The 24,380-nt window shown below is 39.3% G+C and overlaps 1 protein-coding gene across 4 annotated transcripts; it reads left to right on the top strand.

The window, feature by feature from the left end:
* Positions 1-1,393: 1,393 nt before the first annotated feature.
* Positions 1,394-22,016, top strand: SMARCE1 (SWI/SNF related, matrix associated, actin dependent regulator of chromatin, subfamily e, member 1). Of its 4 annotated transcripts, XM_027626444.1 has the most exons (12): positions 1,402-1,526; positions 2,694-2,791; positions 3,516-3,567; positions 3,738-3,781; positions 6,796-6,900; positions 11,870-11,950; positions 12,845-12,976; positions 13,238-13,409; positions 16,879-17,051; positions 17,586-17,687; positions 18,538-18,781; positions 20,741-22,016. In XM_027626444.1, the coding sequence occupies exons 3-12, from the start codon at positions 3,561-3,563 to the stop codon at positions 20,947-20,949; spliced, it is 1,269 nt and encodes a 422-aa protein (XP_027482245.1). In that variant the 5' UTR covers positions 1,402-1,526; positions 2,694-2,791; positions 3,516-3,560; the 3' UTR covers positions 20,950-22,016. The 4 variants fall into 4 exon arrangements, with proteins under 4 accessions (XP_027482247.1, XP_027482244.1, XP_027482248.1 ...); XM_027626446.1 differs by lacking the exon at positions 2,694-2,791 and having other exon boundaries at positions 1,394-1,526; positions 18,538-18,745; XM_027626443.1 differs by lacking the exon at positions 2,694-2,791 and having other exon boundaries at positions 1,394-1,526.
* The last annotated feature ends 2,364 nt before the right edge of the window (positions 22,017-24,380 follow it).

The raw sequence follows: 24,380 nt of genomic DNA, 5'->3' as shown, positions 1-24,380 counted from the left end.
TCCCTGACCGCACACCCAAAAGCACCTAAGAGCAGCCCAAGAATTCAGTCACTAAATGTCAACAGTGTTTTTATTTTTATTTTTTAAGATTTTTTATTTATTTACTTGACAGAGAGAGACACAGAGAGAGTGGGAACACAAGCAGGGGGAGTGGGAGAGGGAGAAGCAGGCTTCCCGCTGAGCAGGGAGCCCGATGCGGGGCTCTGTCCCAGGACCCTGGGATGATGACCTGAGCCGAAGGCCGACGCTTAAGGACTGAGCCATCCAGATGCCCCTCAACGGTGTTTTTAATTACAGATCCTTCACCCTTCACAGCGGCCCACCATGGGCCAGGTGTTTATGTATCCAAGGAAGCGGGTAGTAACTGGTAAACCAACGTACTCACGATTTAGTGGAAAGAACCCTGGACTAGACCAGAAAGCTGCCTCAGTACACATTTATTGAGCATCTAGCAATGAATCAAGCCCTAAGCAGGGACTGGCAATAGAAAGATGATCAATGCAGATAACTGAACCTTTGCTTTCAAGGCCCACGTAATGCGCTGGAGATAACAAACGCAGTCCAATACAATGGATTGGGTATAGGGTACAATAAAGTTACCAAAGAACCGTGGGAGTTCAGAGGAAGGACTATGGGGGGCGAGGGGGGGAGTTCCAGGAGGGCACCACAGTGAGAATCTGAGCAGGATCCGGAAGGACAGATGAGCTTAAGCTGAAAGTGGGGATGAGCCAAGGCAGCGCTGGGCAGAGACTAGTGGCACCCCTCGCGCTGCAAAGGCGCACAACCTTGGCCCAGAGGATTTGCATCTCTGGGCCCCGGCTCAGAAACCTGGCAATTACACCACATGCGTGCTTGGAAAAACTGAAAAGGTCCGTGTTGCTTTTGGTCAAGGTTTAATGCCTGGCCGTTAAGGCAGGAAGCCCCGCGAGGCGCGCGTGGGAACGGAAACTCCGCGAACCCAGTCGTCCTCGCCTCCATCCTCAGCTTGCTGAAGTATATACTCTCGCTCCGAGAGAAAGAGCAAGGAAGAACCCGGAAAAACCACCACCACCACCACCACCCGCGGACGCCGCGGGAGCCTGGCTGGCGCGGCCGCAGTGGTTCCGGGCCTCTCTACCCGGAGAGACCCCGCCGTCTTCAGGCCCCGCGTGTGGAAGCCGAGGCCAGCGCTCCCCGCCACGCCACCTGCAGCCGCTCCGGCTCCGCGCGGCGGCCGACCGGGCCTCTCCCGCCGCCGGGCCCCTCCGCCCACTTCGCCGTGACGAATCGGCGCCCGGCCTGGAGAGGGCCCACACGCGGGGGGTTCTGAAGATCGTCTGGGGCCTGAAAAAAATCCCTGACCGGACGAAGCATCATCGCGTCCTCACCTGGAGGTTTATTTTTTTAAAAAGAGTCGGGTGAGGCCTGGAAAGCAATTAAGAAGAGTGTGGAAAGTGCGAGTACGGACGCTCCGGACGCGAGGGGCGGGGCGTGCGCGGGACAAAGGGAAACGAGGCCGGAGCTGCGGGCGCTTTTTCTGCCCGCGGGTGAGTGCTTCCGACTGGGCCCGAGCGCGTCGGGAGGTGGGGAGTCGCGGTGTCCCGGCTTGGCTGGACCTCGAGTTCCTGGGGGCTGCTGGGGTTCAGGCTGGGCCGTGGGCCCGGAGCTGGGGGCCGGTTGCGGCCTCCTTGAGGCCTAGCGGAGCGGGGTTCGGGAGGGAGTCCCCTCCGGGGCCCCTCCCCGGCGGCAAGATTTGCCCCTTCCACTCACCCCGCGAAATTGGTCGAGGCACCTATGCATTCCCCTCTTCAGTGGAGTTGTTAGTGAAGTGCATTCTCCACAACAACCTAAAGGAAACGACCTCGGGGAAGCCTTTGGGGCAAGCCAAGCCCGTGGTGCATCCCCCCAGGAAGGTGGTTTCCCCTTGGTTCGGCAGCGACCGAGGACTCACGGTGTGGCTTCGAGTAGAGAGCGGAAGCTCTGAAACAGTTTGGCCTGGGTTTGAAACCCAGCTCTGGCACTTCCTGGCTGTGTGGCTTTAGACAAGTTACTTAAACTCGCCGAGGCTCCCATTTTTCATGTGTAAAGTAGGGTATCAGTACATATCTCGTAGGGTAGTTGTGACCATGAACCGAGATAAGTGATAAGCCTGCCCCCGTATAAAGTGTTCAACGAATACCTAGTATTTTATGCCAGGCACCAGGGGTGGATCCAGTGGCAGACAAACGTACAAGCCCACTCTTAGAATTTATCGTAGCAGACGAGAGCAGTAATTTTAAAGTATTAACAATAAAGTGTGATGTACCAGGGAGCTTTGGCACTTATTGTCAGGGCTCCCCACAGCAAGGCCTACTTGTTGTTGACAGCTCCCCCCCCCCCCCCCCCCGCAATGTGAGCAGGAAGGAGATCTGCACCAGAGTCCATGGTTTGTGCCCCTTCCTTACGGAAAGGGAGAGACCCAGGTTGGGCCATTGAAAAAAATATTTATTCCCACACAGTCTTCTGACTACGCTCCATGGAATTGCCTTAAAATGTAGAATAGAAGCAAAAGCTTCTTTTCCACATGCTTGCTTCGCATAATGTGTGATGAAAGTACTCCAGTAGTCATAGAAGTTATTTGCTCTTTTTCTAAAATGTTTGTCTCTTTGTACGCATTGTGTGTGATGTATATTGATGTAAGAAACAAGCTGACACCTTTATGTTCTTGTTCCAAGCTGGTAATACTAAGACAAAATGTAAGAATTGAGCTAGGTGCTGGGACTACAATAATGAATGAGATGGCCTCTGTTCTACAGTTTAGCCATATTAACAGGTATAATATAATATAATATAATGAACAATATTATAGATTTATGTGAATTGGATAGGAGTACAGAGGTGGAAGCAATTTGTTCTCCCCAAGTAATTTATCACGAAATCTCCATTGAGGAGATATATTTTGAAATGGGCTGTGAAGGGTTAATAAGTTTTTCAGGTAGACCTCAAAAGTTATTCCCAGGATATATAAAGCTATTTACCACTATAAGAGAATGTAAAGCTCATTATCAACCAGTTACCTTTTGCACTGCCTCCAGAAATAAAATGCTGCCTTGTTTTAATAGAAGTTGTTATTCTAAGAGGAAGGTAGAGCTGCTGTTGATCAGTGAGCTGTTAGTATCTGGTAGGCGCCTTTGGGGTGGGCCCTGATAATACATCACATTCTATGCTCAGTCATTATATTTTTATCAGTTTGATTAAATGTTTACATGGCATTAGCAGAATGTTTTCCATGCAGGAGGTGGCAAGAAAAAACTAGAAAGTACACGTCTAATATTACTTTTAATATCCCCAGTAATTGGTTTTAGTTGTTTAATTCTGATGAACCAAATGACCTATAGGATTTAGTAAAATATGCAAAGGATATGATTACTAGAAGATAGTGTAATTTTACTAAGAAATACCAATTAAACTACCCTATTCTTTAGGAAAACATCTCTTATGCTTGCTGAGTTTTGATTCTCTTTTTTTTTTCTTTTTTTTTCTTTTTTTTATTTTAGTGTCTCAGATTCATTCTTAAGGAACTGAGAACTTAATCTTCCAAAATGTCAAGTAAGTTTCATTTTTTATATTTATCTATTGATAAGAGACTAATGCCCTAGCAAATGGGAATTCCAAAATACTCTCATTTTTTTTTCTTCAAAACAGGACCATTGGTAGTTTTGTTGCATAGTATTATATCTCAGTTGTTTACAAGAAGTTATTTATTTTCTTTCAAACAGAAAGACCATCTTATGCCCCACCTCCCACCCCAGCTCCTGCAACAGTAAGTTTTAATTTTCTTGTTAATGTAATAGCCAAGTCTGGCCTTGATACAAAAACCCAGATGTCTTCCAGTGACAGTCACTCAATCATCACAGCAACAGGATGAAAAATTCAGCCAAAAAACAGCACTTCCTACTAAATAAAATAACTCTTTGCATCTTACCTTGAACCACCCCCAACATTTAAAGAAACATATTGCTGAAATTCCAACCTCCTATGCTCAGTTCTTTTTTTTAATGGGAAATAAATGATAAGTTTAACACCTCTTTCTAGATAATCTCTATCAAGAGTCTTAAAAGTTGATACTGAGTGAATGCTCATTCTGGCATTTGTTATTATTTTTAAACCTAACCTTCAACTGGTTACACTTTTCTGTCCTTGTTTATATATAACTTTCATATTAAATCAAACAATAAAGCTTCCAGTTCTATAATAACACTCATTGTAAATTTTTATTTTTCAAGCTGTTTAAGTAAGGATTTCATTATCTGTGGGTCAGATCCTGCCTATTGAATATGTTTCCAAGTTTCTAAATAATACTTGTGAACTAGGTTTTTCACCCAGCAAGTTCTGGCCCAGCTTGGACAGCATGTAAAATAATCGTCCAATCCACAAAACAGATATAACAGGAACTGTTCAGGCCTTACTGAAACGGATTCCTTGTTGTTTTGGGTTTTTTTTTTTTTTTGTCTTAAAAAAAAAAAACACACTGTTAACATTGACCATAGCTTACAAAAGCAGTTCTTTAACAGCTGTTAGCCCTCCTTCCTGACCCCTTACCCCTAAATTGCAGGCTAGCCTACTAATTAGGTCCTTGTGTAATTTTTTTCTCCACTAGATGACTGCTCTTTTACTTACTAACCCTCAGATGTATGCTTTAGTTCTATTTATCAACAGTTTGTTTCTCCTTAGTAAGATACTTCTTAAAAGAGATACTGTATCTCATGTTCTCATTTCAATTTATGTAATATACAGTTTCTAAAGTTACTTCCCGTAGATCTTAAAGTCCTGTGTTTGGTTTGTTTTCTTTCTTAAATCAAAGAACATCTCTTAGGACCATCTCCTTGGCACTCTGCTAGTGGCTATACAGGTGGAATTGAACAATTGAGATTCCTGACCTCAAAGAGCTAACCATGTACTTCGGTTTTGGAAATGGTACAACTGTAATGTTTTAGTTTTGATTTTTTTTTTTATTCCCTTAATTTTCTTACATTATTGCCTCATAATGTTGAACAGTGATTCTCATTCTTTATGCAACCTTTGAAGATGTCGTTTTGACGTACATACTGCCTCTGACAGTGTATAATCTCTGGAAGACAGACTTGATTTTTTTGGGATAATAAAAATAGTTCAAAAACCAAGTGTCCCCCTTATGACTTCTCAGATATAGAGAGGAATTTTTTTTTTTTTTGGCCTTTCTTTAATCCTATTTCTGTACTATTGTAATTTCACATTGACACATAAAATACAGAAGACTAGGGACTAGGACAGCCAACAGAATGGATATTAAATGAATTATCCTCCTTCCTTTTTTTTTTTCCATTACTTCTACCATCACCACCACCACCCTCCTCCTCCACCACCACCACCACCACCACCACCACCACCACCACCACCACCACCACCACCACCACCACCACCACCACCACCCAGATGTACCACTCCAAGTAATATACATTTCTCTTGTGCCTTTGATACTTCATCTGTGTTTTGCCTACTTAAATATGCCTAATTTGCGTCTTTCATAACTATACAGACTAGAACTGATCAATTCTCTTCTCCTAAAGAGTTTCAAATGTAATATCTGCTTGAATATCTTTCTTTTGGACACTAAGGATATGTGCAGCGGCATGTTTTAGAAAATTGTGCTTATAACAGCCACAGCTTGGTTGGGATGTGTTAAGTGTATTTTACATTCTACAATTGAGGACTAATACTGTTAATTGCATGTTAAAATTAAATTAGTTGTTTTGATTGAGTTTCATTAGGTAAAATACCCTACTTTTGGCTTCTCTTTGCTACATCCTTTTTATGCATTATACCTTGATTCTCATGAACATTGGTTCTCATTGTATTAACCATGAGGGCACTGCTATATAAGAGCCCATTTGTGATTACATCAACACATAATTCACAAAACCCAAAAATTCCATTGCTGCAGTGAGCAGTTGTGTTTTGAAAGGGTCAGAGCTATAAAGAAACTAGATGGAAAAAGAAAGTTCAAGTCTGTCAACTAGAAAAGTAGTTCACATTAAAACTAAATGCAGAAAGTGTTCATGATTGACCTATGGAAGATGGATCAAAGAAGAGATGGAAGAGAAAGCCTAAAAAAAAGAGTGACTGGGTTTAAAAAATCAGATAGCACCCCCAAATGAAATCCATGCATTTCTTACAAGTCTTTGTTTTGAAATCATGTATGTGACACCCATTGAATCCCACATATGTTCTTTTCTACTGACAACTCTGGCTTCCTGATTTGAGTATCTTTTCATTTCTCACATTATATAGAATGATTTAAAATTCTCTCTGAAAATGATCCATTTCTTGTTTTTATTTGTTTCTAATAGATAAATACATTGGCGGCATCTACATAACTGTCAAGTAAATCACGTTTTGTTTTGCATGTAAAGCGTTTCAGACTTCTAGTTTATCACATTTCAGGCCTTCCTATCTCAGACATCTATTGCTAAGTTGTTAGATCATATTATTGACCATAAAGTAATCCGGAGTGTTTGAGACACTTCAGTTCATTGCTTATTCTGAAAAAACAAGCACAGACACACTGACAACAAACATGCCTGGCCCCCTGCAAAGAGAAAGAAAGGGAAGAAAGAAAAAAAAAACCCACTTGCAGACTGGTTTCTCAATGAAAGAAAAAGAACAATTACAACACATCATTGCTTGTTTAAATTCAGGTTGCTTTTGCATGCCATATGCAGATCATTTTTCATTTCTGTGTTTTCCTCGTTTGAGCTCATTTCTCATTCGTGTTTTTGTCTCATTTGTTTCCATCAGCAAATGCCCAGCACACCAGGGTTTGTGGGATACAATCCATACAGTCATCTCGCCTACAACAACTACAGGCTGGGAGGGAACCCGGGCACCAACAGCCGGGTCACGGTAGGAGAATCAACTATTACAGCATCCGGCAAACAACTGGATTTGACCAGAAATGCCTCCAGAGTTAGGTCCTTTTGAATCATCAGCACAGCCATTTAAAAAAAAATTTTTTTAACCTGGCTTTTTGACTATTTTAAACATTCGTTGTACGATCTTACACTGGGAAAAAAAAAAAAAAGAGTGAGATCTGGATATGTATGTAGAAGAAAAGAAGAATCCATTCTGTTTGGTGGTTGGTAGAGCTAAAGCCCTGGGCACTTACTGCTTATACTATATGTAGATCAACCCAAAATTTCTTATGGTTAAAATACCCTTTTTGAGATAAAGAGTATCTTTCATTTAAGGTAATTGGCATCAGGCTCAAGAACTTAGTTTCTTAATAAAAGCCCAGCTTATGGACCTGGGCTTTTTTCGGCTGGCCTACCAGTTTGAACTGCTACACTAATTATTTGTCTTTTGGATTTAATAGTTGACTTTCTGAGATTCATTTCTCTCCAGTTAAAAAGAAAAAAGGTTTAATGTAACTTCAAAGAATTGCAGAATGCAAGTTGAATGAAATTAATTTGACATGCCAAACTAGATACCTACAACTAAAAGTGCATTTATAATCTATAGGCCAAGGGGTATGATTTCTGAAACTGAGGATGTTTCATTTAAATGATCAACCTAAGATACCCAAAACTGGGTGATATACTTCAGATTTTTATTTTAGAATCATCTTAAACTGTATTCAAGGAAGCTTAAGTAGCAAAGAAATAAATTTAAAAATGATTTACCAGAAATAAATAAAAATAAATCCAAAAGTCAAATACCTACATACATTGGAATGTGGCATTGGTGAGAATTTATACAACCCAGAATGGCTGTTTTAATACTTGGTTTTTGTTTGCTATATTCATAAATAATTCATAAATAATTAATGTGACTTCAAAAGAGCCCTCTCACCCTGTAGTCAAGCTAGAGCAAAAAGCTTGTAACTATCAAACTATATGTCTATCTTGGTAAGCATATTGCTTAGCTTGATAGGTTTTGTTTGTCTAAATTTTTCATTGTTTCTGCATAATTTGTATTTCATAAGCATATCAAGTTTTATGTGCCATGCATATTTCATGGTATTTGAAAAGAATTTTGACAAAGTGTGTGTATGTATGCATTTCACAATGCATACAATTTTTATGTACATCGGTACGTGTTTTTCCCTGGCCTAAATGTGTTTCACAAGTATAATGGGTGGCAAGGTTATCCAGTGATAAAGAACATTTTAATTTAAACAAGGAGCAGAATCAATTTTGGATCATTCATGTTAATGCAGAAAATTATTCATGAGGAGTGAACAAGAGAATGATTATATTTTAATAGCTCTATACAGTCAGCTCTTGATTATCTACATTAATGGAATAGAAATGGTGATAACTGTATTATTAGAATCATTTGTATTTCAGTTTGTATAAGCATTTTGTTCCTAACTTGGATGTATCTGTTGGAATTCTCTGTTAATAGAGATCATTCAATAGGAAAAGGAAAGGTCACCCACTGTCTCAGGGCCAGAGTCAATTATCTGTTTCTCCTCATTCCCTTTTGGGAATGTTCAAACCCAGCATTTGGAGTGGGCACTGGCTTAGGGGTAGATCAGTACAGGAGGGTTGTTGGGCGTGGAAAATTTGGTGTTTTGGTTCTTTGTGGTGGTTTTCTTGGTATTATTGTCCTCTCAAGCCCCAGATTGAGGTGTAATCAAACTGCTGTCTAGACTTAACCTGAAGGGGCCTAGAAACTGAAGGCTTTTAGCCTCTGTTAATCCCAGCTCCTTCAACCTTTAGTTCACCAAATTTGCTAAGAAAATTAGTTATGCCTAAAGTTTTACACAACTTTTTTTTATATATCTAACTTAAGCTTTGTTAGGACTTAAGGGGTATGATTTTGACCATTATAAAAGTGTTTTATTTTAAGATGACCCCAATGATGTGTTACCTTTTTTTTCCTTTTGGCTCCTATTTCGTATTATTGTTTATAAATAGCCTTAAGTCAGTGGTTTGAAAGAATGGGTCTGTGACACCCTATCAAGTAGCTTCCAGTAGGCTCTATAGAACATCTGGTTTCCCTCATGACTCGAGTACACTTGAATAGTTTTGAGACTTTATACAGCGTGGTGAAACCTTTTGGAGTGCCTGCGATAGCTATGAGATGGAATTCATTCCTAGTCAGTCCTTTCTGATGGTGGTTAACATTTTCTTAAGTACAGGTATGAAAGCAGTTTGAGACAAAACGTTAAAAATGGCTTATTTCTGTGCTGTAATGGAAATTCCATTCTAGAAGAAAACTCTACCAGAGAAAGCAGAAAATTGGAAGAAACAAGAACAATATCTTTTGAGTGGCCAAAATAAATTTCACAAAATCATGATCTTTATTCATAGGCGAGTCCCAGGAATTACTCTTACATAAGCACAGTTTTAACTTAGCTAAGCATAGTTACTTACGCTCCCTCCAACTCATTGCCAGTTAGAAGCGGAAAATTGTAAAGAGGGACAGTCACTGCTAGCGGTAGCTTTCCTGATAGAAACAAGGAAAGAAACTGCTAAGAAAGGAAACATTCCCTCCAAAGGCATAACCACTGGGCCGTTTAGGAAAGGGACCAGCAGCTCTCATTCCTCAAGCGCGAGGAGTACAGGAAGCAGGGGTTGTTTCTGATGGACTCATCAAAATAAGGTTAAAGTGTTTTCAGTGCAAACTGCCTTTTTTTTTTTGGTAAGGAGTAATGTTTAAGACATTGTAGAAAGATGTCTGCTGAGATGGTAAATAAATTGGGGATGTTTAGTGATTATGAATCTTTAGTGTCCTGAAAACCAGCTAGAATTTAACTTTGTGGTTATTGTTTTGGGTTTTATTTTGTTTGTATTTATAAATTGACTAGTCAATGAAATACAGCCTCATTTCATTCAAATAATGAAAATATAGCCTCAGTATGTAGACAATTTGGGTACTTTGCTTTGGAAGAAAGGAGGAGGAATAAGCAAATCCATTAATGTTATCAAATGTGGTTCTTTGAAAAGTAGTCAGCATATATTACTATGATTTGTTTTTGAAGTGTTTTAATTCAATGTATTTAAACATAAACATTTTAGAGTTCTTTATCTCTTTAAAGAAAATTTGTTAGTGGTGATTATAATTGAACAACTTCAGTTATTGGCACAATTCCAACTTATTTGTAACCCACTTCATGGAATTCTGAAGGTTTGTGTTGGATATAAGTTGGAAATGCTTTCTAATAACTTTACATATGAAAAACCAGACCTTTGTGTATCTTGCTCTGAACGATGATGTAAGCTTAACCCTCCTTGAAGGAGCTGCGGACCTTGAGACAGATCTTCCTCTTATTGGCTGTTCATACCATTGCTGTTGACAGTGTCTATCCCTTGTGGCTTATCTCACTCCGTTGCCCAATGCTGGCTAAAAAAACAAAACAGGGTCTGCATGGGCACCAGCATGAGGTATGGTATGAATGTATGGGAGGAGTGGAAAGAAGAGCGGAAATACTGTTTCAAAGGTGATAACGCTTTCTAACAATTTCATGTATGAAGAAGCAGAGTTACTGAAAGTACATAGGGACGGAGGAGGACCCTCGCATAGGAGGAGGAAGCATTGTTTGAAAGCAGTGGAATGGGGCAGACACACTAATCTCTGAGCCCTTGGATAAAAAATAAGGTTATAATTGGTGTCCCAACCCAGAAAGGAGGCATTTGTCCAGGGTTTTATCACAGCAGCAACTGAAGGGCAAGGGAACAAAATATCTCTTAGTCTCCTTATAAGGATTTGCCAGTCCCTGTCTTTTGATAGAGTGAAGCCAGCACTTCTTCCCCCTAGCCTGGCAAGAAGAACCAATATCCATTGTCTCCTAGAAATTGGGGGGAAATAAATGTGATTCAGCCATGATTAATTTATTCTGGGTCCTTGGTCAAATGTAGTCATATATGTTAAGATGAAGCTAAGCTCAAAAGTAGGCGCTCATGGATTGGAGTTATCTGGGGTGCCCACTAGACGCTATCTGGTATCTCTTATCTAGATATTAGCCCATAGAAAGAAACAGTCTCTCATCTTTTTCTTTACCTTTTTTCCCCTCTCTATCCTGCTTTTTTTTTTAACCTTTTTAAGAAATACTTTTAGTCTTTCCTCCTTTTGTTTTCATTTTTCTTTCTCTGCGCAAAACCAAAAATTTTTAATCAATATAAGGCCTCAAAAATAATCTAACTGGGCCCTGTGTCTGCCATTTCTCTGTCCTTGGTAAACTTGTTCACTCCTACATTATTATTAGGACTAAGGACAAAAAAGGCATGACTTTAGTTATACTTTTTGATCCCCTTTATAGAAAGCCACTAGATATGGACCTAGAGCCTTAAGAAAAATAAAATCTCTAGTCCTGATAAAGGAAATAAGGTTTTTTGTTTTCTGTTTTGAACCTAGAAGGTAGTTTTTGGGCGCAGTGCGTTCCTGAAATAGTGCAAGTAGATACAAGGTCCCTCGCAGACAGTGTGAGAGTGGTAAGTGCTGAAGGAGCCCAGACTCGGGCAGATAATCAAGTGTTGACTGTATGTGTAATGGTAAATTAAGCACAATAAAAGGGTGCTAGGTTATGTCCTAAACTTGAGACATGTGACATGTAACCATATATTTTCGATGTATGGATTATTACATAATACTTTATTTGTTCTTACAGCCAGGTTGTCAAAGCAGTATCAGAAAACTGCTAAGTAAAATATTTTAAAATTATGTGCCTAAAGTCATTTTCTTTATTTTCTTTTGATGTGAACATTTCTGAATTTGCAGTGGTAGCTATTTTCAGTGGAGAAAATATAAGAATCTTGTATCCATGGACGAGTAGAAGAAAGGCGCATTAGAATTTTTTAAGGGACTCTCTTTTCATTTTGCTGGTGAACTACTTGCAATTGAATAATGAATGTATTTAACTCTTTTGTAGGCATCCTCTGGTATTACGATTCCAAAACCCCCAAAGCCACCAGATAAGCCGCTGATGCCCTACATGAGGTACAGCAGAAAGGTAGGTGCTGGAGGCCAGAGGGAGTAAGGACTTTCTTTGCTGCTTTGCTCTACATCAGATTTCGTAATGGCTTAGCCAGCATTTCTGTGCATAGTCAGAGGAAAGGATAAGGAATTGCAGTTTTTAAAGAACTTAGTTCTGATTTTAGAATTCCGGAACTAAAATCCAGCAAGAGGAACATGATTAAATAAATGGCTTAAATCCATAGGACAGTGATACGTAGCCCTTTGGAGAAATTCAGTGACATGAGAAAAATGTGAAGTGAGAAAAGGCATATAGGACTACATGTATTAGGATCTTATTTTTTATAAAAACAATAGTAACAGTAGGTTAGTTTGAAGAAAAAAAAGGCCTAGAAGGCAGTGGTTATCTCTACACAGTAAGCTTATGGTAATTTTCATTTTCTTCATACTTCTTAAATTTTCCCTCGTGGTTTGGTTTAGTGATGAACCTGTATTCTCTTAAAGTAACAAATAGAGCCAATATCTTTATTAATAGCAAGAGCATTTAGCTATTTTCACCACTATTTAGAAATTTTTGGTCACGATTATTATACATGTATTTGATGATATGGTCTGTTGTGTTATGCAGATTAACCACTTTCCTTCTAAATTCTCTGAACTTTTAGAGAGACAGAGACTATGTTACTGGGTTAGCTCATCTTAACTGTCAACACTGATTGGAGATGTCTTGAGATCTGCCATGGATTAATCCAGCAGAGGAAATGAGATTGGCCAGCTATTGATAATTGTTGCAGTGGGCTGATGAGAACATAGGGATTTGATACTATTCCTTCTGCTTTTGTTTATGTTTAAAAATTTGTATATTAAAAAGTATTTTTAAAGGTCTGTATTTTTAGGCATCCATACTGAAATTTCATGTTTCCTTTTTAAGGTCTGGGACCAAGTAAAAGCTTCCAACCCTGACCTAAAGTTGTGGGAGATTGGCAAGATTATTGGTGGCATGTGGCGAGATCTCACTGATGAAGAAAAACAAGAATATTTAAATGAATACGAAGCAGAAAAGGTAGAATGGGGACCGCAGTGGGTTGGAGACAGTATAAAATGCATAAACATTTGCTTGTTTTTTATTAAAGAAACAAAAGATCTAATGAGCTGAGGCTGTACTGTTTCTGTGTGCTGGCTCAAGTCACTTAATTTCTCTACACTTCAGCTTCCTTGTCTGTAGAAAGAAGATAATTACATCTTTTGATATTCAAATGAGATAAAGATATTTGTATAACCTGCAATATGTTAATTTTAAAACTGAAAAACATTTGAATTTCAGATAGAGTACAATGAATCTATGAAGGCCTATCATAATTCCCCCGCATACCTTGCTTACATAAATGCAAAAAGTCGTGCAGAAGCTGCTTTAGAGGAAGAAAGTCGACAGAGACAGTCTCGCATGGAGAAAGGAGAACCGTACATGAGCATTCAGCCTGCTGAAGATCCAGACGGTAAAAAAAATGGGGTTTTGTTTAATGCGTTCTCTGAGAACTGAAGTACGATCAGTCTCTTAAGTTTATTTCCTATCCTAAATGGAAAACAAAACATATTTAAGTGCCATTTTAATATTTTGATTAATTATCTTAAGATCTGTATATGAATTTCCCATAAGAAAATGATATATCCTTGTTAGTGCAGAGATAGCAAAAACTATTTATGGTTTATGAGAATATACTCAGAATGTAGGAAAGGTTTTTGAGTCACAATCAGAATTTTGCCTCAACTACTTTTAAAAAGCTAAATGCCTTCTAGTTACATCCTGTTTTCCTATTGGTTCCTTAAACTTGCTGAATTAAAGGCTCTTAAGAGAGAAAGTTAATGAGTGGGTAGAAGCATTATGGAATTGTTTTCCAGTTAATTCAGAAATCCAACGTAGCTCATGATAACACACAAGGATGCACACATGCACACTTTATACATACATACAAATAGGGGAGGTTCCTGATTGGCATCCGCGACTAGTTTGCAGGTGTACAGATTACACGCCTGGTCTCTACAGCCAGGCAGGGCCTAAAGCTGTAAGGAACCTCAGAGCTAGCCCCCTGCTTTGGGGAGCGTACTCCTCCATGAACCACACCTGCCTTACAGGTAACATTTTCTCATGTGCTGCTATGATGTGGAAAAGGCTAGAAGCTCTAGCTACAAGCAACAAAAACATCAAGAAAATAATTAAGGATCCCATTTCAGAGTAGGGATAACAAAGAGGAGGCTTGTAAGAACTTTAATGGAGAGAGGAAGCAGTAATGCCACCTAAAAACATGAATAAACATACACCCAAAAGGAGAGGGGAAAAAATGTTTTTAAAAAGAATGGACTGGGATATTGACAAATATTCTCATAAATATAGAATAGAATAATATAAATAACAGAATAGAATATGGAATAGAAACCATACCAAGTGTTAAACAGAATCAGCGGTGCTAGGGACACGCTAGCAAACGCAGGCCAAAATTATTCAAATTGGATGATTAATGCAAGAAGAACATGTAGAACTAACAAATAGAAGAAGATCCAATCTACAAATAATTGGAAGGATGAGGGATCAGTAGAAGAGTATAAACAAAGACTAGCAACATGGAAGCCACAAGTAGAAGCAGTTAAAGTTTTCTTTAGGTGAAAGGTGACAGTGTGAACATTGAGCAGGACTTTAGAGATTCACTCAGGAACAGTCTTCAAAAGAAGATCCTCTTCTCTGTTCCTCAGACTTTGGCCCATTACGTCGTATGTTTAAGATAGGAACTTAAAGCTGCTGGTAAGAAAGGACAGGTGAAAATGAAGATGCCAGGATAAGAGTGACTTCTGGACTTTACGCCCCAGAACTGAGTAGAAAGAGGAAAGTTTGCGAGGTGGGGATGAGCGTCAGTCCAAGAGAAGGGCAGGCCCCTGTGAGCGCAGTAGCTACCAGCTGCTATTCTAGAGAAGGCATATGCAGTTTCCACACAAAACAGTGAAAGGTTTTTTAAATGGCATTTTAGAGAATGAGGTAAAGTAAAGAACTGGTGAATTAGAAAATAACTAGAAAATATAAGCCCACCCCCAAAAGGTAACAACTTTTTTTTTTTTTAAGATTTTATTTATTTATTTGAGAGAGAATGAGAGATAGCACGAGAGGGAGGAGGGTCAGAGGGAGAGGCAGACTCCCCGCTGAGCAGGGAGCCCGATGTGGGACTCGATCCTGGGACTCCAGGATCATGACCTGAGCTGAAGGCAGTTGCTTAACCAACTGAGCCACCCAGGCACCCAAAGTCAGACAACTCTTAAGTGTAAGGGAAGACAAGCCCAGATTGCTAAGACTTGATTTCCCCTACCAGTGGTCAACACTGGAGCCATATAAATGAAAGAAGAAAGCAAAAAACAAAAAAGCATATATAGTTTAGATAGAGGTAACATGAATATACTATGTATAATCTCAAGTGTGAATATGAAAAACTTCCTTAAAAAAATAGGAAGGTCACAGAATTTTTTTTAATGGTATCCTATATTCCAGTAATTTTAATTTCAGAAGTATATGTCCTAAAGAAATTACTTGAAAGGAGACAAAAAATAATTTGCACAACAGTTTGTAGCTATGGCGTTTTTGATGATGAGCATTTTGGGAACTACTTAATTACCAAATAATAAGGGAGGTGCTAAACTGTGACATAGCAGTATAATTTGGGCCTCTAGCAAAGTTTCCTAAACTGGGGTCCCTCCACGTCTGGTGGGACACTAAGATGATTAGGTGGTTCGGAGAGGAACTTTTATTTTTATTTTTTTAAGATTTTTTTATTTATTTGAGAGAGCGAGAGAGAACACCAGTGGGGGGGAGGAGCAGAGGGAGAGGGAGAAGTAGACCCCCCACCGAGCAAGGAGCCCAATGTAGGAGTTGATCCCAGGACCCCAGGATCTTGACCTGAGCCAAAGGCAGATGCTTAACCAACTGAGCCACCCGGGCACCCAAACTTTTATTTTAATGAGTATTGCTTAAGAGGAAGCTTTTTTTTTTTTTAAAGTGAGTTAATTTAAGTAACTATATTAAATAAATGATAGTCTGGATTGTTAGCAAATATGTCCAAAACTGTGGAGGTAATAGAGCAAAGGTGGAGGTCAAGGAAACACTGTTGCATAGCTGTTCAAAATAACCATATAAACCAGATCCATGCTATATGTGTATGAACTTGAGTGAATGAAAACAACATAATATCTTTACACACTGACAACTATGTACGTGTATAGATTGACAAAAATTAAAAGTAAAATTTGGTAGTAAACATTCTTTTCCTATAAAACTACCTTAGGGCTTTAATGTTTTTTTTAATCAAATAAAATGTATATGGTGGTCTGGGACACAGTATTGCTAGAGATAATGTTTTCTCTGCAGTCGGTATTTTCATTACTTTGGTATTAAAGTAATACAGTGACAAAGACACTGCCCAATTCCTGTGTTGTCATCAGGTATAAATGCCTTAAATTACTACCAAGAGAGTGAACCATTCAGCAGCATTGCAGTCTTTCTGTAACATGCAGCCTTCCTGTTGATGGATTTCCAGACCAGAAGACACATGGTTTTCTCATTGGTGTTTCAGCCAAGTCCGTCTCAGACATATATCATCACTTAAAGATTTCATGAGAATAACCAGTACCCTGGCCAATGAACACATTATGTCCTCCCCATGGTTTTTATCAGTCAGCTGCCCCAGTGACCCCATGATGCCCTTAAGGCCTCCTTGGGTTTTTGTTTTAAAGATTTTATTTATTTATTTGAGAGAGAGAGAGCATGGGGGGGGGCAGAGGGAGAAGCAGACTCCTCGCTGAGCAGGAAAGGGCCCCCTTTTTAGACCAGTGAGGGCCACGGCTTCCTGGTGTTTAGGTGTTAATATTGTTAGTCTCTCCTGTTTATGTTACTGGTGACTTCATTTCCAGACATCTTGTTTATTCCAGATTATGATGATGGCTTTTCAATGAAGCATACAGCCACTGCCCGTTTCCAGAGAAACCACCGCCTCATCAGTGAAATCCTTAGTGAGAGTGTGGTGCCAGACGTCCGTTCAGTTGTCACAACAGCTAGAATGCAGGTCCTCAAACGACAGGTCCAGTCCTTAATGGTTCATCAGGTAAAGTCACAAAGCATTTGTTATAATAAATTGGGCCTATGTCACAGAGCCCCAGTGCATGATTCTATACCATGTATCAGTGTTCAAGCTGAATATTTCTGTGTTCAGTCTAACCTGTTCCTGATTCAGGGAAGAGGCTTGAAGAAGTGGAGGTTTCCCAGAGATTTAATAAGTTTGTCATTAAAACTGTAATACAGACTCTTGTGATGTGAAGTTTGTGCATTAAGAATTTTAAGACATCTTCTCAACCTTTACTACTTAACTAAATATTTTTTTCTGAAGAAATTGCTCAGGCCTGAAACAGTATTCTTTAACATACACTTGTTAATTGTAGTTACTCCTCTATGCTGCATTTTATGTTTTTAAAATCTTAGCTAGACACATTGTGCAATAAATGATTTAATTTAAAAATTCAGAACCTTTGTCATGCTGTGAGAAAGCATGGATCATTAAAAAATGAGACGTACTTTCTGTTTGACATTGCTTTCAAGAAAATAATTCAGTAATACTAAAGCCTGATCATATGTCTTTCAGCGAAAACTAGAAGCTGAACTTCTTCAAATAGAGGAGCGACACCAGGAGAAGAAGAGGAAATTCCTGGAAAGCACAGATTCATTTAACAATGAACTTAAAAGGGTATCAATTTAATGTGTTCACTGTACTTTTTATCACCGTGACTGTTACTTCTTTCTCATTCCTTTCTCCAAAATAGTGTTTTTATTGAATGTTGTTCACTTTGAAACAGTGAACTTTGCTCTAATGGTAAGGTCTTTGCTTTATGAAATTATTCCCATTTTCTGGCAAAATTTCAGTAGGTTTAAGATACCATATAGTGGGGCGCCTGGGTGGCTGAGTCATTAAGCGTCTGCCTTCGGCTCGGGTCATGATCTCAGGGTCCTGGGATCGAGCCCTGCATCGGGCTCCCTGCTCGGTGGGGAGCCTGCTTCTCCCTCTCCCACTCCCCCTGCTTGTGTTCCCTCTCTCGCTGTCTCTCTGTCAGATAAATAAATGGAATCTTAAAAAAAAAAAAAGAAAGATATCAGATAGTATCCACACATGTACTAGGCCTGTAGACCCTAGAATCCCTGGGTGTTTTAATTTAAACTCATGCAGTCATGAGTTTCCATTTTATTGAGATGTATTCATTAAATGTAGCTTATAGTATACACTTTGTATTAAAACAAGTAAATCTCGTGTTTGGTAGCTTGAAATAGGCACTGGAAGCCTTCTGTATAAATCCAGTGCTTTCAGCATTGCCTCACCGCCCATTCCGCAGCACTTGGTGTTACGTGGCTACTAGAGCAACTTTCTTTTCCTGTAGACATGGGAGTTTCAGAGAAGACCTAGAACCACGTTGTTTTTTCCCTCCCACATATATGTATATAGTTCATAGCCAAGAAAACCCACTTTTGAAATAATTTCTCTGGTTCAAAGATCGTAAGAAAAGAACATTACTAAGAGAGTTTTCTTCCTTTCTGACTACTAGTTGTGCGGTTTGAAAGTAGAAGTGGATATGGAAAAAATTGCCGCTGAAATTGCACAGGCAGAGGAACAGGCTCGAAAAAGGCAGGAGGAAAGAGAGAAAGAAGCCGCGGAGCAAGCTGAACGCAGTCAGAGCAGCATGGTTCCTGAGGAAGAGCAAGCTGCTAGTAAGAGCGAGGAGAAGAAGGACGAGAGCCTCCCGATGGAGACAGGTACCCTGCCTGTTCACCGCAAAGTCAGCGTCAGCGGCGAGTCTCTGTATGATCTACACGTTTCCTTCCAAATCCCAGCCTCTGTAGTAGATTCACATAAAATGTTGATGTCCATACAAAACAGCAGTGGGGCATTGGTCTTCAGTGTGGCTATTTGAGGTCTTGGTTATTTGTCCGATTGAGTCATGTCATTTTCCAGGTTAGGCATATAAAGTATAATGATAGGAATGGTTGAGGATATTGGCCCTGGAGTCAGACAGATCTGGCTCTAATACTCTTTCACCACTTGCTAGCATATGACTGCATAAATTACTTAATCTGTTTCCTCACTTGTAGATACTCTAGTACCGGCCTCTGAGAGTGAGTTCCGGAGGACAAATAAGGAAATGTACATAAAAAAACTTACGGTTTTGACGTGGTTTTGGCGCTCAAGTGTTTTAACCTTTATTGCTAAATGTAGTATGTGGTTGTTGCTTTTAGGATCAAGCATCTCTGGTGTCCTAGGACAGGGTTGGGCAAGTAAAACCTGCAGGCCAAATCCTGTCCTGCCACCTGTTTTTGTAAATAAAGTTTTGTTGGAACACAGCCTTACCTGTGTGTTGACGTATTATCTGTGGCTGCTTTGGGGCTACCACAGTATAGTTGAGTCGTTGCAGAGATGCCACAAAACCCAAAATATTTACTATCTAGTCTTTATGGAAAAGGTTTGTTGACCCTATCCAAGAGAAGTTCTTATTTCCAAGCATACTGGTTTTCCCGATTAAAAGCATTCTTCAAGGCACAGAGTAACATGGAAAACTTTCATAAAATACCGATTAAATTGATTACTTGAAATTTTGAGATCACCTCACCTTCTGGCACTATTTTGACCCTGCCCAGTGCCCTATGTAAACAGGAGTAAGTTAAAAGTGTTATAGGAAATATAGCCAAAGGCTCCCTGGACCATCACTGCAAGAAGGGGGAGGGACAGTAGTTGTACTTGGCATTCAACTGACAACTTCTGATTTGACATCAGGAAAACATTTAATTGAATATAGATTGCTTTACCAGATGTTACTACAAAATTTAATTCAGATTAGCATTTCAGATAGTCAGATTTTAAGTTTCATTATCTGACCCTTTTTCTGTTTTGTGTGAACATATTTTTTATCTTAACAAATTTGGAGCATGAGTACATTTTTGTGGTTAAAGCAGGAGCTTGAGAATTAGGGTATGGAGTATGATTCTTTGCTCATTTTGCAACTAGACAGAACACTCTGTCCTTTGCCTCTGTTCTCTCATTTATAAGTAGAGCATGCCTATGGGTCTTTACTCAGATTTTATCCATTTAGCTGAAGTTGAAAAAACAAAATTGAGACTATTAGAGCGAAAACCTCGTGCTCTTATTAATTTCTTACAGAAAACAGCCCAGCATGACATTTAACAAAGTACCTAAAATATCGCCCTCATATCATTTCCATACCTGCTTTCTCACTAATTAAATCCAAAGCACAGAACAGCATTGTCCAATAGAAATAAAGTGTAAGTCACCGTGTAATTGTAAATTTTCTAACATTTTTTAAGTAAAGAACAAATGAATTAGTATTAGTGACATATTTATTTATTTAACCCAGTATATCTTAAACAATATCTCAACATGTAATCAGCATTTTTAAGTATTAATTTTTTACATTTTTTTCATACTGTCTTCAAAATCTGCTGTGTGTTTTATACCTGTAGCAATCTAAATTTAGAAGCTAAATTTTCATCAGAAATACTTGATCTGTATTTAGCTTTTGTAAATTTACAGCTAAGAAGTAGATCTTCAGACCAATTCATGAATTGTTTCCAAGGTGCTAACAGTTCCTCAGTCACGCTGGCTCGTCCCAGTGCTTAATGTCACCCGCAGCGCGTGGGCTGTTGTGAGGGACAGCATGGCTCGAGACAGTCAGCATAATTAGAATAAACTTGTGAACTTGTGTCTTGGAACTGACAGTGACACATGTGTGATTACAGAGGAGACACACCTTGAAGAAGCGACGGAAAGCCAACAGAATGGTGAAGAAGGCACGTCTACTCCTGAGGACAAGGAGAGCGGGCAGGAGGGGGTGGACAGTATGGCTGAGGAGGGGACCAGTGACAGTAACACCGGCTCCGAGAGCAACAGTGCCACAGTGGAGGAGCCGCCCACAGACCCCACACCGGAAGACGAGAAGAAAGAATAAATGTTGCCTTGTTTTATGTGTTCTAAATACTTTTTTAAATGAAAAAAAATGTTTTTTGAGTTTTAATGGTGTTATGTGGTTTGTGTATTAATATCTTTCTTGTCCATATCGCACCACCAAAGGCTTTTGGACCATTTAGCATCACAAGCCAAATGGCACAGTCCCCTTTCTTAAGCCTTTGTGAAGATGTTCTTTTCTTTGGATCTTATTCCTAGCCCTCAACTCCTGAAAGCCTCAGAATTTAAATTAATCGAGAAAACGCCCACCTCTTTTAGAGAGTTATCCTTTGATGCTGCACAATTTACTCTTACAAATGCCTTCCTACAGCTCACTGGGGTGCTTACCAAAGCCATAGCTTTAAACCTCCCAGTCCCCATCAACAGCTTCCCGAAAGTCCCCTTTCCTGTATACTTCCACAAAGAGTAGTTTCTTGAAAACGTAATCATGTGTGAGTATGTATTTGTTCATTTACCCTTTTTTATTTTTAATCAGTGTCGGATACCAAGAGTTGTGTTAAGGATTGACTACAACTAAGCTTGGATCGTATTGATCCAGAAATAGTCTCCATTGTTCGAGTAGTTACCAGCTTATGAAGTAGTCATTAAAATGAACATGGCACATACACATTATGTATACTGCTTTTTGTTGTAATTCATATTGGGTGTGTTCTGATAAATTCATCCTTACTGTACAGAAAAAGAAAGTTACTTTTTTACCAAGTTTTCCAAAGACAGAATAGGTCACAAAGCTTAAGGAATTGAATATTCTTGCAGTGGACTAGACAACTTCAAAACGATGAGCCCATTCCGGGAGGAAAACAGCTGGGAATTCGGTTCGTCCATGTGAAATTTTCTTCAATAATCAAAACTCAAAACCTCAAGGCTCAGGATCCCATAGATCAGAGCCTACCTTTTTGATAAACTCTTCGTAAAGTCTTGGAGACTAGAAGCAAGATAGTTTGTGACACGTATGCTTCCCAAAAACTAGAATAGATTTTTATTAAATAGTGGTATATCTGATGGTATATGTTTCTTAAAGGTCCAAATGTAATAAATAAGTGGAAAAAAGTGTGTCTGTGTTTTTATCACTATTTTTATGCAAAGCAAGTGTATCCTTTCGTTACTGTAATGCAGTGACAGCAGGGAGTGGGCCCCCACAGCCATTACAAACTTGCGTCCTCAGGGCCCTTGGCTCACCCAACAATGTCTGTAAACTACGGTATTAAGTTCATTTGTACAAGAGGTTTGTGAAAATCAGTTTCCTTATAGTCATGTCACATGTAAAGGTTGGCCTTTGACTCCAAAAGTAAAAGGAAATACGTTTCTACATTTAAATTACCTTTGAAAAATGGGTAAGTAAATAAACGTAAGTCCTCCGCTTACATGCAGAAAACTTCACACGGGCATGACTTAATTTACAGTGACTTTTTTATGATTCACTGCTGTTGAACTTGAGCTGACAGCGCACAGTGACTATGGCTGACTGCACTTGTTCAGAACCCTGAAAATGAGAGGAGGAAAGGAAGCTTGAGACGGTGGAAACAACCCTCCATCTCTGTGTTTCTAAACAGCACATGGGATCTTTCTCCTGTTTGTGAGTTGAACTAACCGTTCAGTTTCTAGGTGTCGGACGCTGTAGGGCTAAGGACTTTCACCAGCTGCCCAACGAATCGGATAGCTTCGTTGGTGCATTCCCTCTGTCAAAACGGGGCGGAGAAGTGGTTAAATACAAGTGTGGAAAGAGTACAGAGCAAGACCGGGTCATTTACCGCGGTATTGAAGTCCCTAAGATGATGAAAGTGGCACCTTTGCCGGTTTGGAGAGGGCACTGGAAAACAAGCACATCTCTGCTCAGCCTGCCCACAGCATGCTAGGGCAATTGACTGGAGAATGAATTTAATCAGATATGATTTGACCGCTTTTAACCGCAGGGCAGGGAAGATTGAATTAAAATTCCTCCGTGTCAGAGTGATCTGTTGCAGAAATCACCAACGTTGGAGGTATTTTTTAGTTTATTTGAGAATGTGGGATATAACTGAGGTCTTTGATTTTTTTTTTCTTTCCATATCCCCATAGGCATTGGGCAAGTCACTTAAACTCAGAGCCTGTTTCAACTGTAAAATAGATGGAACTGCTTGGCCTCAGTGCCCTTACTGCTCCAAAAAGCCATGATTTTTAGTGCATTTATTTTGAGTATGAATGCAAAGAATTTAAGGGCTTATATTTTCATGAATTTTTAACAAAAAAAAAAAAAAAAAACGGGAGGGGGAAATCCCCCACAGTCCGCTGGTTTTCTCACAAAGAGTTTCAAATTTCCTATCTTTCACTGTCAACAAGCATGAATTTTTAAAAGGCTCTGCTGTAGTACATGAATATTATTCTGAAAAAAACAGAACTTGGAGAGAAAAGAGCTTTTAACACGGTATGAATGTCCTATGGAAAAGATAAAACACTCAGTTCGGTATATTTGAAAAGAGAATCTGACATTTAACTAAGTCGCTCTACATTTTTTAGTTTTTGTCCACATTTAGATACCAGTTTGGGGTTTCAGACAGTTGGTGCTGACAGTGTGAAACTCACTGCTTGCAGTTAAATTGAAGCTTTGGTTTCTCATGTGAACAGACAAGGAAGCTGGGATTATTCTTTGTTAAATCCTCATTTCATGAATAGATCTCTACCCCCAAGCACTACCACACACGGGCTCCCCACCTGGTTTCAGCGTGCGCAGGAGTTGTATCTTGTTTCTCACCACTGGGCAAACCTTGCTGGAACAATTGGCTTCTCAATGGTTTGCACGCTAGAGGGCTTAACGTCTTTGCAAATGAAAAATCTGTGCAATAACAAGTCAAAAGGAACTCGGAGCCTTTTTAGAAGAAATCGTGCTGAATTATAATTTGGCTTACTGTGATAATATTTCTTTGATCAGTATGTGAAGGAAAATTCTGAGTTTAGTAGAAAACGATATCCAAATGTATTGGAAATTATAAAACTGTTCATAAATATCTTTAGTATTAGGTTGAACTATATGAAATTGCCAGTGTACGTTTTTGTCTACAAAATGACAAGTTCACCTGGTTCAACCTAATAATTCTGCATTTTAGAGTCCAAGTGTAAGCTCTTAATAGCAGCTTTCTGAGTGTAAAGTGATGGAACTTTTGATTTACCAGACTGATCTACATACCTCTCTAATAATTACAGCATATTGCTAAACAAAGCCCTGATTAAAATGTAAATCCCCAACTATCAAGTATTTAACCACCTGATTTTGAAAATACATTGCAGGAAATAGTTAAACCAGCAGGCTTATGTTCACATGTTTTCTCATTTAGCACCAAAAAGGTTCTTATAATTTTTTTGCATAATTTTTTATTTTTTTATTTTATTTTTTTAAGATATTATTTATTTGACAGAGAGAGAGAAAGTACAAACAGG

This window comes from Zalophus californianus, chromosome 16 (genome assembly GCF_009762305.2).
Source record: "Zalophus californianus isolate mZalCal1 chromosome 16, mZalCal1.pri.v2, whole genome shotgun sequence".
Taxonomy (NCBI): Eukaryota; Metazoa; Chordata; class Mammalia; order Carnivora; family Otariidae; genus Zalophus; species Zalophus californianus.
Note: the sequence above shows the minus strand (reverse complement) of the source record. Positions and strands in the feature narration are given on the sequence as shown.